The sequence below is a fragment of the Scleropages formosus genome, chromosome 12 (genome assembly GCF_900964775.1).
Source record: "Scleropages formosus chromosome 12, fSclFor1.1, whole genome shotgun sequence".
In the NCBI taxonomy this organism is placed as follows: domain Eukaryota; kingdom Metazoa; phylum Chordata; class Actinopteri; order Osteoglossiformes; family Osteoglossidae; genus Scleropages; species Scleropages formosus.
In genome coordinates this window covers 4,792,509-4,805,551 of record NC_041817.1, presented here as the reverse complement: position 1 = coordinate 4,805,551, position 13,043 = coordinate 4,792,509, and the positions used below count along the sequence as shown (strand labels likewise).

At 42.6% G+C, this 13,043-nt stretch overlaps 1 protein-coding gene across 2 annotated transcripts in view; it reads left to right on the top strand.

Annotated features, from left to right (window-relative positions):
* Positions 1-13,043, top strand: part of taok3a (TAO kinase 3a) — a 40,063-nt gene that overhangs the window by 7,132 nt on the left and 19,888 nt on the right. For both annotated transcript variants that reach the window (XM_018740535.2, XM_018740534.2), the window contains exon 2: positions 12,352-12,558. In XM_018740535.2, the coding sequence (XP_018596051.1) occupies positions 12,424-12,558 (135 nt within the window). In that variant the 5' untranslated portion in view covers positions 12,352-12,423. The remainder of the gene's footprint in view (positions 1-12,351; positions 12,559-13,043) is intronic.

Genomic DNA, 13,043 nt, shown 5'->3' with positions numbered 1-13,043 from the left:
AATTCACTTTCAAAGTAAATGGCTAAGAGTGAAAGCACTCTGTGTCATCCAGAGCAGGCCTCAGAGCCATGGTGGAACAACTGGGATAACCAAGAAAGCCATTTCTCAATATTGGTTGGGCTGGCTTGAGCTTAGAATTTCCTCCAAATAAAAAAAAAAAAAAAAAAACTGTAAATATCAGGCTTGGAGGGCCATCATACCTATAAAATGCTAGAGGAAGTGTTCTAGCACAGATTAAAGAAACAGTGACAGAAGTGCCTCTTGGTATTAGTTGCACAGCAAAATTGAGGAACCTTATTCAAGACTGTAGCCAGAAGTCTCTGGCTAGAAATGTCCATGTGGGCAGAATAAAACATGCATGTCATGTATTTGGTAATAATAAATACATAACGAATAACACTGACCTCACAAAAATGCAGGCAAACATGCTGTTTTTAGTTCGTATACAAGTTCTTCCATTTGAAGTAGCCAGGGAACATGAAGAGGTCATTGGTCAAAAACATTTGTAAGATGTCTCTAAAGACAACAGGACCGAAGTAGTTTGTAATATTGCAGTTCAGGAAAAAAAGCTTAAATTCCGAGGCAGCACTAATTCCCACATTAATTGCAAGTGGACTTGTATGGTGATAAAAGCCAGAATCCTGGCTTTAAACCCAGGAGGTTCCACTCAAAACTCCCATGATGATGTTCATAATTTGCACTGCCACTGTGAATTAAAGGAGAAAGGGGAGAGAAGATGTCACTGGGGAAGTGACTCAGCGGTCTAGATGCACATTTGCTTTGTCTTCGTTGCCATTCACCAATTCCCAGAAGCTCCGTGAAGTTGGCCCCCCTACAAACAGCACAAATGAAATAAACCTTATGATTCGTTAGTGCTACATTTATGCCGTAAAAATTACAATTTCTGCCATTTCAGTTTTTGAGATATTAACATTTATTTTGAAAGTGATGTCACTCCAGCCACCCCACAACACCGCTTGAACTTGAAGTTGGGCTCATTCATTAGTTCTACATTTGTGCCGATTTGTCCTGTTCAAACCGCGCTCCTATCTCCTTTACTTTTTTAAATATAAAGGATGGTATTTCACATGACGTCACCTGGAACTGTGAAGTTGCCCCCCCCCCCCCCAGAAATGGCACAAATAAAGAAATACATATTTTTCGTTAGTGCTACATTTGTGCCGTATATTGTTTTATTTCTTCTTGCTTTCTGTAAAGTCGGCATTGTTTCACAGAACAACACGTGTGCTGTGTGTACAGGACACTGGAAACATTGCAGTGCATTAGTACATGTTTTGAGTTCTGTTGTTCATTAAAAAAATCCTTGACGTTAACTATACAGTGCTGTTTTTTTCCACTCGTTGTGTCGACCTGGGTGAACCAGTACTGTTCAATGAACAGCAGCAGTTTTTCCCTCGTGTTCGACCACAACATGGACCGGTGAGTGAAGTGGGAGGGACAGGATCAGGTAAAAGCAGTAGTATTATATGGACTGCAAGTCATAATATACAGTACATGTTATGAATATTGCCAGAAATAACATGTCATATAGTCACTAATATCTGAAATACCGCAGCGATGTCACGTGTAACATATCCCTTAATATTTAAAAAGCAAAACATAGGACGGCAGTTTGAAAGGCACAAATGTAGTACTAACAAATGAGCCCAAATTTGAGTTTCTCCAGTATTGTCGGGGGGCTGGAGTGAGGTCACATGCCATGTAAACATCCATATCTCAGAACCAAAGGAGGTAGAACTGCAGTTTAAACGGCACAAATGTAGCATAAGTGAATGAGCCCCAGTTCGAGTGTCTGCGGCATTGTAGGGGGGCTGGTGATGTCATGTGCTATGTAAACAACCCCTATTATCTCCAAAAGTAACAGATAGAACCGCGGTTTGAACAGCACAAATCGGCACAAATGTAACACGAACGAATGAGCCTGAATTCAAGTTCCTGCAGGATTGGGGGGGGGGGGGCTGGAGTGACGTCACTTCCGAAATAAATAAATGTTAATATCTCAAAAAATGCAGCGGCACAAATGTAGCACTAACGAATTATAAGGTTTATTTCATTTGTGCTGTTTGTAGGGGGGCCAACTTCACGGAGCTCTTCCCAGACACTGCGCGTTATTTCGTATCAAACAGCCAGCAACACCTGTGATTTCCAGTTCCAACACCAGAAACCCTTACTGACAAAACACGTTCCTCTTTGTGCCACAAGACCATAACATAGTAGTTTCTCAAGTTTGATCGATAGACCCACCTTTGGCATGAAGTCATTTTCCCATTCCTCTTTTTTGTGTACTTGGTGCCTTTCTCCTGTTGGTGTTTCATTCTATAACAGCTGATGGCTTTTTTTTTTTTTTTTTTTGGAAAGGGGCATCTGAAGTAAAGCTCTTAGGGTTACAGGCTCAAATATAAATTACACTTCATCTGACCATTTCCTTCCCACCTCTAGTGTGGGAGCCAGCATCAGCTGAATCACATTGCCATGCCTTGGTTGAGTTATGCAAATGGTTTAGACTCCCACAAGAGTTCAGTGACCACATGACATCTGATGCATTCAGAGCAAAGATTTATAGTCCGCCTCCATGTTCTACAAGCAAATGGCACAAAAATATTTTGGTTGTCTTAACTTCTTGTCTTAATTGAACCACTGTTTTTGTCTTTGATGGAAGTGTAAGTACTGATTTGTGTACCTTCACACAGATGTAATGGAAACCTTAAATCCTATACTTTTGTACAAGTTAGTGAGTAATGTTGTAGGATATTTAAGCTGTGGCTTTCTGATTTAAAGTCTCATAGTTCTGTTTTAAACATAGAGCAAGTCTTCATTAATCTCCTATGCCACTAAACAATGTCAGTTTTAGCCTGTTGTCGGCTCCACTCTTGTCTTGAGTCTAGAGTACAGAGATGTGTGCTCTTGCAGATGGAGAGTTGGTGGGTGGGAAATGAAGGCTGCGGCCATTTCCATACATTTGCATACTGGAGTGAAAAACTTGCTGGGTGAGTCACCACTTAGAGAGGTGAAATGTCTCAGCCTCATTGATTGGCTGCCTGTGCCAGGGCAGTCCTGTCCATTTAACTCTTGGTATAGGCTGAGATCCTAGTCACCAGTCCTCCACCTTCTTTGCTATCATCATGTTATTTGGTAAGGTGGTAACTGATACAGTCAGAATCATCCAGCAGTAATTATACAAAATATGGCACCTCCAGCACTGTCATTGAAAAGATCAGTGTGTGCATAGTGCTGGTGTGTCTCGGTCTGTCTGCTACCTACAGACAATAAGAGATTCAGTGAATCCTGGCTGAGTAAAATCCAGGTTATTATTAGAATGTATAAATTGTTGTGGCTTACTGAGATTGCAAACTGGGGAAAAAAGAGAAATCAAGTATTTCACAGACAAACTAAGAGGAGTTTGGTACTCTCAAAAAAAGATGAGATGCTCACTTTTTAAAGGAAATACCTTTAACATAACAAGTGTTCACTGCAGGATATAGTGCTGCTGTGACAGTCTGGCTGGATGTGGAATTTCCACTGGTACTTCATCACCTGTAGCCTCCTTCAGTCTGTCCCCATTAAACTTAAATGTCAGTACTTTACCATGCTTATGTTTGTCCTTGTCCACAAAAGTTCCCAGAAAATTGTTTCCCCATAGTAAAGGTATGTATATGTGCTCTCTGAAATCAGTTGATTGCACATGAAAATTAGCAATATGATACATGGTTGTCCTCTATGCCAATGCAGGGTTTGAGTGTTTTGCATCCACACCAGATATTATGTGGCGTCCATGACAAGAGACGTTTGTCTTTATTTACATTAATTCGTTTAGCAGGTGGACTGGCATCCTGTCCAGGGTGTACTCACTCCCCCAAGCTTTTAATGCAGTGATTCGGGGGGTAGGCTTCAGACCTCTGTCACAGCAACTCTGACCAGCACAAGCCATTAACAAAGGTGTGTTAAGAGATTGAGAGATAAACAACTGCATTTTGAGACTGAGGCCTTCTTAAATTAAAGGGATTCTGCAGTTTTGAAGGGGAGAAGGCCTGTGATAATAGTCAGCGCCAGTTTTTTGGGCTGGGTGCATACTTTTAAACTGAATCATGGGCTACAGGTTGCATCCTGGGTAAGGAAATTGAATTAAAGCTTCAGGAGTCCCTGCCGCTGTACCGCTGAGTCAGTTAGTGAACCTCACATGCTGCTGCAGGATACCCAACTGTATAAATGGGTTCAGTTATATGTCACTGTATATATAGCTAAGCGGCAATGGTTGCAGTAATAATAATAATAGTGATGAGGTGGATGATAATGTGTTCAAAGAAAAGCTGTAATCAGAGCAGTGGTAGCTCATATCCCCAGTCCCTTAATCTGCATTCATTGTCAGGTACAGCGGCACAAATGGTCCCACAAAAGATTAAAGTCTGTGCATAGCCCATGCCTAATGCTCTTTTTTTAACGCTCAAATCTGGGTTTGTGCTATTTTTATCCAGTTGTGTGACATTTTAATTGCAGATTGAAACAGAGTGAGGACACCTCGTGCCGGACTGCATTATACAGTCCTAACGAGCATACAAAGAATCACGTGCGAGCTGTCCAAGAGCCTGGTCTGAAGCAAACCGAAGGCGACGTGAGAAGTTTTGGCAATGACTGGGCGTAGATAATGTGAACATTATATTGATGACAGGATGAAGACACCGTGCAAAGGATTGGTCTTTGTGGGGTACGGTGGAGCTTTAGAAAGGTTTCTTTTTACTTAACAGCCACGCTTATTCCAACAGCTTGAGTAACAGTGAGATAAACAATGGATCGTCTCTTGTCAGTGCTCTGCTGGACCGTAATTGTCACAACACAGAGGAGCACAGAGGCAAAGCAAAAGCACATCACAGTGAACTTTTGGCACCCTTTGTGTGTTTTGGGAGGTGTGTGGCGTATGTGAGATGCATACGCAAAGCTGGAATGTGAAATCTGGGTTAGTGACAGCCCTGGGCTGGAGAAGCACTGCTGCCCCCCCACCCCACCCCCCTCTTGGGGGAAAATGTTGTAAAGCATATAAAAGAATCTCTGGTTTTATTCACTTATTCGCAGTCCCCTAGGTGTGTATTTAGGGTAGGTGAGTCTTGTTGCATCTGTATTTTTGCTGAATCTGGTGACCCCAGCTGCTTCGCAAAACACTGATGAACAGTGTAGTTGCACCCTGAGGGTCTCTGCCAAGGATGTCCTTTTAGTTCACACTTCACCCTGAGGCCCTGTTAACATTGCCAGACCACATTGCCATGCTGATGCCTTTCTGTGACTGCAGTTTCACTCCGTTCACTTGTTGGTTCCTCACGACCCCAGCGGGCCCTGTCTACCTACACTTGCCCCATATTGCCCTATTAAAGGGTCAGCGCGTTCCCATTCACTCGCCTTCCCCAGATTTCAACAGCATATGTTTCCCAGAGCAGTGTCGTGCCTTTGGTCCTCAGCCCATCCAGGCCCACATCAGCATGACGTTAGAATTCGGCAGTCCGTTAAACTGCTGCTGTAGCGTGAAACTGGGGCAGGCGGCACGCGGGATCCTCTCCTCTGCCTTGTGCGTCGCCCACATCGCGTGACGTGCAGTGCAGTTCAACCAAACTCGAGGACAGCTGTGCTTGAGGACAGCCAATCCTGAGTGCTTCCCACACATCAAAATGTACAAAAGTGACAGTGATATTCTTTTTTTTGTCTAAACGTTCATTAAACTGCATTTTTTAAATATTGTTTTCTTTGTTGTAGCATTTGAGAAATTGACGATTGTCTTTTTAGATCCCCCCCTTTCCTGTACCTGCTGTACAGGTGCCAACATGAAAGCCAACTTTTGTTCTTTATTTCATCTCCAGCAAGGATGTTTTTTTAATCCACAAACGGACAGCACCGTATGTCCCTTCAGAATGGGGAAAGTACTCTGTGGATTATGCCCTAAATGCTCTCTTGGACATGTGTCTGTTGCTACTCTGGTGGCTTGTTTGTTGTTTTGCATTGACATGCATGATGAACACAGTGTACACACAAGGCAGGGAAAGAGCCTTGAAGCAAAACCTTTTTTAACCTTGAACTTGTCTTATCGCAAATTCCAGTAAGTAATAAACTGTGCACAAAAAAAGAAATTCATCAGAAAGTCAAAGGTCATCGGTACAATTCATGAGTGAAGTATTTGTGGCATAATGTTTTATGCATGTAAAAAAGGCACTAAAGTGGTGACAACTCCAATATCGAAGCCAAACAAGGAGGAAGACTCTGTGTCAGTGTGTCTGGGTGCAAAAGTGCTGGAGTCTCCATCAAAAAGTTTACATGATGAAGCAGCATTTTTAACATTGTCCAAAAGCAGCAGGTCTGCCTTCCCCATGGGAGACCTTAGAAGGTGGTGCTCATCTGCATTTTTCAGCAATGTCTGGAGTTGCAGAAGCATTTGCATGATCAACATGTTAAGTCAGAATCAAGTTAGTTAAGAGTCTGCTCCATTACTGATCAGTGTGAGCTGTAAGTCTGAAATATTAATGCAAGTAAAATTTCCAGTGTATTAGTGACATGAATAATAGGAGGCAGTGCTGTTTAAGGGATTTTGTGTATTTTTAACTTCACATCAGTTTGACCGTCTGTGGATGTTATCTGGGTAGTGTGTTCATTGGAGTGTGTGTGCGTGTGCATGCGTGCACGCCCCATGAGGGCAACAAATTGAATTTTACGCTTCACCATTTACTAGGCTTATTCTTTTCCCTGACAACAAAACCTTCAGGAACCGTGCTGCTCAACAGTGTTATTTTTGTGGTCTTTTTAAATTTAGCAGTGCTCACCTGCAGTATCCAATTGCAACGAGTGCCCATCTTGAGGTCGAGCGGAGTGTCTTGTGAAAGTTTGAATGTTAAGTTAGTATTCACAATTTCTCCCCACTCTATTCCAGTAATATTTGTCTTGTTTGCATCTCCTGAGCTCACCCACCCACTCTGAAGTTTACACATGCTTTTCCAGGACAAGACTCTTGCAGACCCCACCTTCTTGATGCCTGGCATGATGCATACTGTAAAATCCCTATTTAACGCCCCCTGTAGCGTTACATTTTCCAGAATGGGGGCATTTATTAGAGGTCATATGGTAGTGAAATCGATCATCATTTCTCTCCCTAAAAAGTTCATGCAAATGCCACAAGTACATCGGGTATTACCACCTAGCATCCTGTCAACAAATGACACCTTTTGAGCTTCGCTGCCTTAGTTATTGATTTTGCAGTGGATCAAAGTGTCCTGGGCTGCAATTACCCCAGATATGATTCGTAAGTCTTTCAAAAAGTGCGAGGTGATAACAGCCATGGTCAGAGGAGCACTTGTTCGGACAACTTTCAGACAGCAAAAGTGAAGAATCGGCGTCGGACTTCAATGGTTTTGACCCAGATGAACTTCATGTGAGTGAAAATGTGCTTGAGAATGTTGCCAGGGGTAGTACTGGCCTTGCTGGGTGTGAAATTCTGGACTCTGAATCTGACCACTCGCATGCGACAGACGTCGGGGAGTCGTTGGATTACAATAGTCCCGGACATTAATAAACCAGTGGATTATCTTTGTTTACAGTGTGTAAATGTGTTAATAAAGTTTAAAAGTTGTCAGTGTTTTTCACGGAAGTTTGACTGTTCACATAGTTATTAATGTGTTTTTGTGGATTGTTTCATGTTACGGACTACAGAAGAGAATGGGATTTAAAACTTGGTATCAGTAAGGTCCCCCCCCCCCTTCTTTTCTGATTACTCAAAAAAAAATATACCAGGTATTTTCAAAAATGGGTTGGGGTGTTAAATAAGGATTTTATGGTAAGTCACATTCCTCAAATGCGTTGAATCTATAAAGCCGATACAGTCAGATACTTACGTGGAAAGTTGAGCTGCTGTGGCTTCTCTGCTCTTTCCTTCAGCTCATGTGGACAGGTGTTTTTATTCATTCATTCATTTAGCTAGCATTTTTCTCCAAAACGACTTGCATTGTCAAGCTGTTTAAAATGATTTACACATTTATACAGCTGGGTTATTTATACTGTGTCAATTCAGAGTAAATACTTTGATCAAAGGTTCTACACCAGGTGGAGGAGGGATGTTGACGTTGCAAGGCAGCAGCTGCAACTACTAGTCCAACTGCTGTCCTTTCTGCTTCACATAGTCACATGTCTTACAGTGACAGTTGGCTTTTGATATTAACGTGATATATTGCCATCTTGATCCAGTTGGGAATTTGATCTCAGTGTGTGCTGCATGCTGATACTGATTGTACAAGCTTCGCATGAACAGGAAGATTGTATACAATAACATGTATTAGAATAGAGCCTACATTCAGCCTAAAAATGCTCTTTGCTAGGGTATAGATGGTACTTTTAATTCTGCAGCGTTTAATCCGTTTTGGTTCAAAGTTACAGCATAAGACTCCCCAACTCTCGAATTCTTGAATAAATCGTCGTGATCTGAGAAGCACCGTTGAACGCCGTGACACTAATGCTGCAGTTCATTTTCCCTCACCAGCAGTGAAATCAGCTTAATACCAAACAGCCAAGAGCCACTGGAAGTTCCCCCATTGTGCACCTCCAGTCCCCCTCACTCTTGATGCTTCATCCTCAGACCTAGCTGTCGCTCTGCTGTCAGAACACGGTCTGCAAGGGGACCCATTCACCACTTTCCAGCATCTTCATTCCCACCCTGAGCTGTGGGGCAGCTGTAGAGCAGTTTTGCCATTTCTGCTCACTATATCTGCTCACTCTTCTTCTCAGATCTGTTGGAGGGAGATCATCACTCACTAATGTGTGTTCTGAATCATTCAGGAACATACCAACAAGCACAATACAGTATACTTTTATTTTCTCTGCTGTCTTTTATTAAAATGGATTTTTTAACCCTCCAACACAGACTTTCAGGCTTTGTTTTGTACAGAAATGGGTAGGCACTTTGAGTAAAAAATGGAGTCTCAGCACAGAGTCGGAGGCCATGGATTTAATAATTAATTTTTCTTGCCCATTTTATGGGCATATGTGCAAAGAAAGACACATGCAGACACACACAGACAAGCGGTTCTGAAAGTGTGTGTGTGTGTGTGTGTGTGTGTGTGTGTGTGTGTGTGTGTGAGTGAGAGAGATTTTGTGACGGCCTTTAACATGACACCTATGCAGTACATGCAGAGAAGGTGTCATATTTTCCATAACATTCCTCAGCTAGCAGGGTCTGCTTGAATCCACAGGGCTAATATGACAAGGAGTGCTCTCTTTGACTGTGTTTTTTTTTTTTTTCCGGTGATGTTTATTTTCTTTTTCGCTTCATGCAAGGAGTATGATGGTGGCATTTTCCTCCCACACCCTAAATGTCCACATAAACAAGGAGAGCTGACCCTGTTGTGTACACACAGGTTCCTCATAGTCTTTCTCATACTTAAGATGTGGAGCACGCTGTAGACTCAGGCTGGGCCAGGACAGCTGCGCTCACCCCTTCCTTTTCAAGGAACATGACCAGCTGGGGGCATTCTCCACTCAGATGTGCCCTACGATTCAGTCATGGTCCTGCTTGCTTCTAAAAGCCAGGCAACCCATCTATCCACTAGCACTCAAAACATGCATCAGTGCTCCAAGAAGCAGTCACTCAAAATTGAACCAGGCGAGGAGAGGCAAGCTTTTTCTTGCCCACACTCATGTGCAGCCCCACTGCTACAGGCATTGTGTGCCGCTGAGTCACTGCAAGCGACTTTGCGATCCAAGGAGAGCCTCCGCTAGCGAAGGGCAGCTGACATGTAGCTTGATGCTCTGAAGACAGTTCAGTTGTTTTAATTTTTTACGTGGCAAAAGTATTGATCATTTTCCACTTTCACATTGTTATGATGATTAAACAGACCAAAAAAAAAAAACAGATTTTAGAAGGATAAAGTGTTAACATTACACAAAATAATTGCTGGTTTCATTTACATATTTAGCTGATGTTTTTTTTTCCCAAGCAACTTACAATTATTTACCATTTAAACAGCTGGGTAATTTTACTGGAGCAATTTTTTTAGGGCAAATACCTTGCTCAAGGATATTATAGCTGGAGGTTGGAATCAAACCTGTGACTTTTGGGTCCAAAGGCAGAAACTCTAACCACACACTACTAGCTGTCTCATGTTTCATACCCAGTTTATATAATTTACAGGTAAATTATGTAGATCTAATGATTTGTTTCAAATATGTTTGTTGGAAAGCATCTCACATTATCTGTGTGATTAGTCTTTAAATGCTTGTGGTGCACCTTTTTATTTTTTTATTTTTGTCATTTTTAAATGCTGTTTGTATACTTAGTGGTTTTTGTGCAAGAAAGCAATGCATGCATAATAATGTTTTGGCATTGTGGAAACTTATTTGTCTTCCACCAAATTACTGCATATGCAATGCAGTTACTGAATTTTAGCAATGATTATGGTTTCAAGCATACTTCTATTGAAACCGCTTACTGCGTTATGGATTTTAAGTAAAGCAGAGCAAAATAAATGTAAAAACCCTGCGTGTGATCCGGACACCTTTTTAAAAAAAAAAAAAAAAAAAAAAAAAGGCGGACTTAAATAGCTGAAGCACTAGTGCCAAGGTCATGTCCTGATGACTCCCTTAGGTCAGTCCTGCGTTTGACTGTAGAGGCAGACAACTTGTAGTCCAAATGCATTCCTGCGTAATGACTAATGGACACTAAGAGTAACACAGAAGGCACGGTATGGTGGTCCTGTCTGTTGTCTCCCCTACCTGATGAGCACCGGAGGGACAAAGAGACGACCGCTATCCACACAAGACGTTGTTACAACCTGCTATTGCTTCCTTGCATCATTTCATATATTTGAAGGAGAGAGGGGAGTGCAGGGGGGGATGCAGACTACTCAGCCTAATCATGTGACTGGTTTGTTTTAGAATGGGCCATTTTCTTGTGCATATGGTTTATTACATTTAATAATACACATCAATCTTATAATTTGTTTACATGTATGTACTGCATGCATTAACCCCCCCCCACCCCCGGTCCCACTGTTTCATCTGGTGTAAAATAAACTCCAGTCGATGTGATTCAGGCATTACGTCAGGTTTCGTCTGAAGAGGCTGCTCAACGTTGGCGCTCAGCGGGAGGGATGATGCAATGGAGAGACACAGCAGAGCATTAGCGGCATGCCGTCAGAGGGGTCAGGGCAGCTTCCCATTGCTGGGCTGAGCACATGCTCGCAGGTGGGGGTCTACGCAGCCTGTCAGAAAGACAAAGAGAGGGAGAGACAGCATCACTAGACCAACAAGAGTGTACCAGGAGTCTGTGTGTGGTTATGCGAAACAGAACTGCTATTTAACCATGTTCTTTCAAGCGCTGAATAAGTGACAGTATGGTCATGGCCACTCATTACTTTTATTCATTTTATGTAATATATTTATCTGCTGTAAAACAAAGCCCCCCACCCAGATATGGAGGTCTCCCCAAAGCTTATTAGTATAGTAAAAGATTGAAGTTTCTTGTATGTCTAAGGAATGTTTTCTGTACAAATAACCTTGGGGATACAGATGAATGTATTTTCTTAGTTATATAAGCATTTTTAATGCCATTATATGCAATGTGTCCACAGAGGGAAATTGTTGTAACAGGGGTACTAGATGTAACTTATTTTAAAGTCTGTCTTTGAGCTTTACTTTCACACGACAGTCCATTGTTTGGATCAGTAACTGTGATTGCTGTTCTAGCTAGTATGCTTGTGTAAAAGATAGCCTAACGTGCATTGTCCTCATGTAAATGAGGTCGGACATGGTGGCTGTGGAGATCAGCTTGCGATCTCCATTGCGAGTGCGGTTGGGTGAATGCCGGGGACAAGGTTGCAAGCACTCAGCCTGTGACTCCCAGCCCACCTCCCCCGGCATGTGTCACCATCGGACTAGGCAAGACAAATATACAAATATATACTGAGTTCTTCCCAGTAGGCCAGCTAGTTCAAACCGGAATGGGGATGCCTAAAATTAGGCTGCTTTTTTCATCTCCTTGCGCATGGTGAGGATTTTTCTTATGATGTTTACTCTGTTATTAAGGACTCTCCATTTTGATTGAACCCTGGATCTGGTGCAGCAAGTGCATACTATCAGTGAGGGAAAAATTGCAAAGTCATATGGCAAAACTGCCTCAAAATCAAAGGGGACAGTTGCATAAGAATCAGAGATAAATTTCCTGAGACTCCAAGGGACCGTCTTTTTGTTCAGATCTTCGAGGTTAATGTGTGTAACGTATAAGTAGTAGACCTGTCCCATGTGCAGCGTGTCTGTTGCAGGTCACTACTGAGGGACACTGGCAGTAATCTTGCCAACCCTGGCTTCTCACAGGTACTGACTGCCAATGCCGGGGTCGTCGATGACAGAGAGCAGCGAGTGGACTCCAGTGGAACCCTCTAGCCCATGATGCCGTCGTCCACGCGGAAAGGAGCGCCGAAGGACCCTGAGCTTTCCGGCCTCTTCTTCAAGGACGATCCCGAGGATGTCTTCTGCGACCTGCACGAGATTGGCCATGGGAGCTTTGGGGCCGTTTACTTTGTAAGTGCCATTCAAAAATGATGACAATGAAGAGAAGATGATTGTGCAGTTCAATCATTGTGCTGTTCTACCTGTTGCAAAGGGACAAATTCTGAAAATCCCTAGAAAGGGATTAGGAACAGTCCACTTTAAAAGGTGTTGTGGTCATCTGGAAGCTTTAATTCTGTAAATTAATATCTCCAAACTACTTTTGTCCTTAAAGATTGCTGACTAATTTGCAAAGAAAGTTGGGGCGACACATCTGTTGGAATTGTCTGAGGAACAGAGGGCGCAGATCAAAGTGTCTGTTCTGATATTAAAGCAGCCCTTGCTTCCTCACAAGGTCTTGTGGCATTTCTTAATCTTTTGAGCTAATGCGCAAAGCCTTTGCATTTGACTCAGCGCGGAGGCCTGAATCCCTCACTGTAAATCCACCCCACGGATTCTGCACAGATCCTCCAGATGCAGAGCTCAGGGAATAAAAACAGGACAAGGGGAGATGTTTC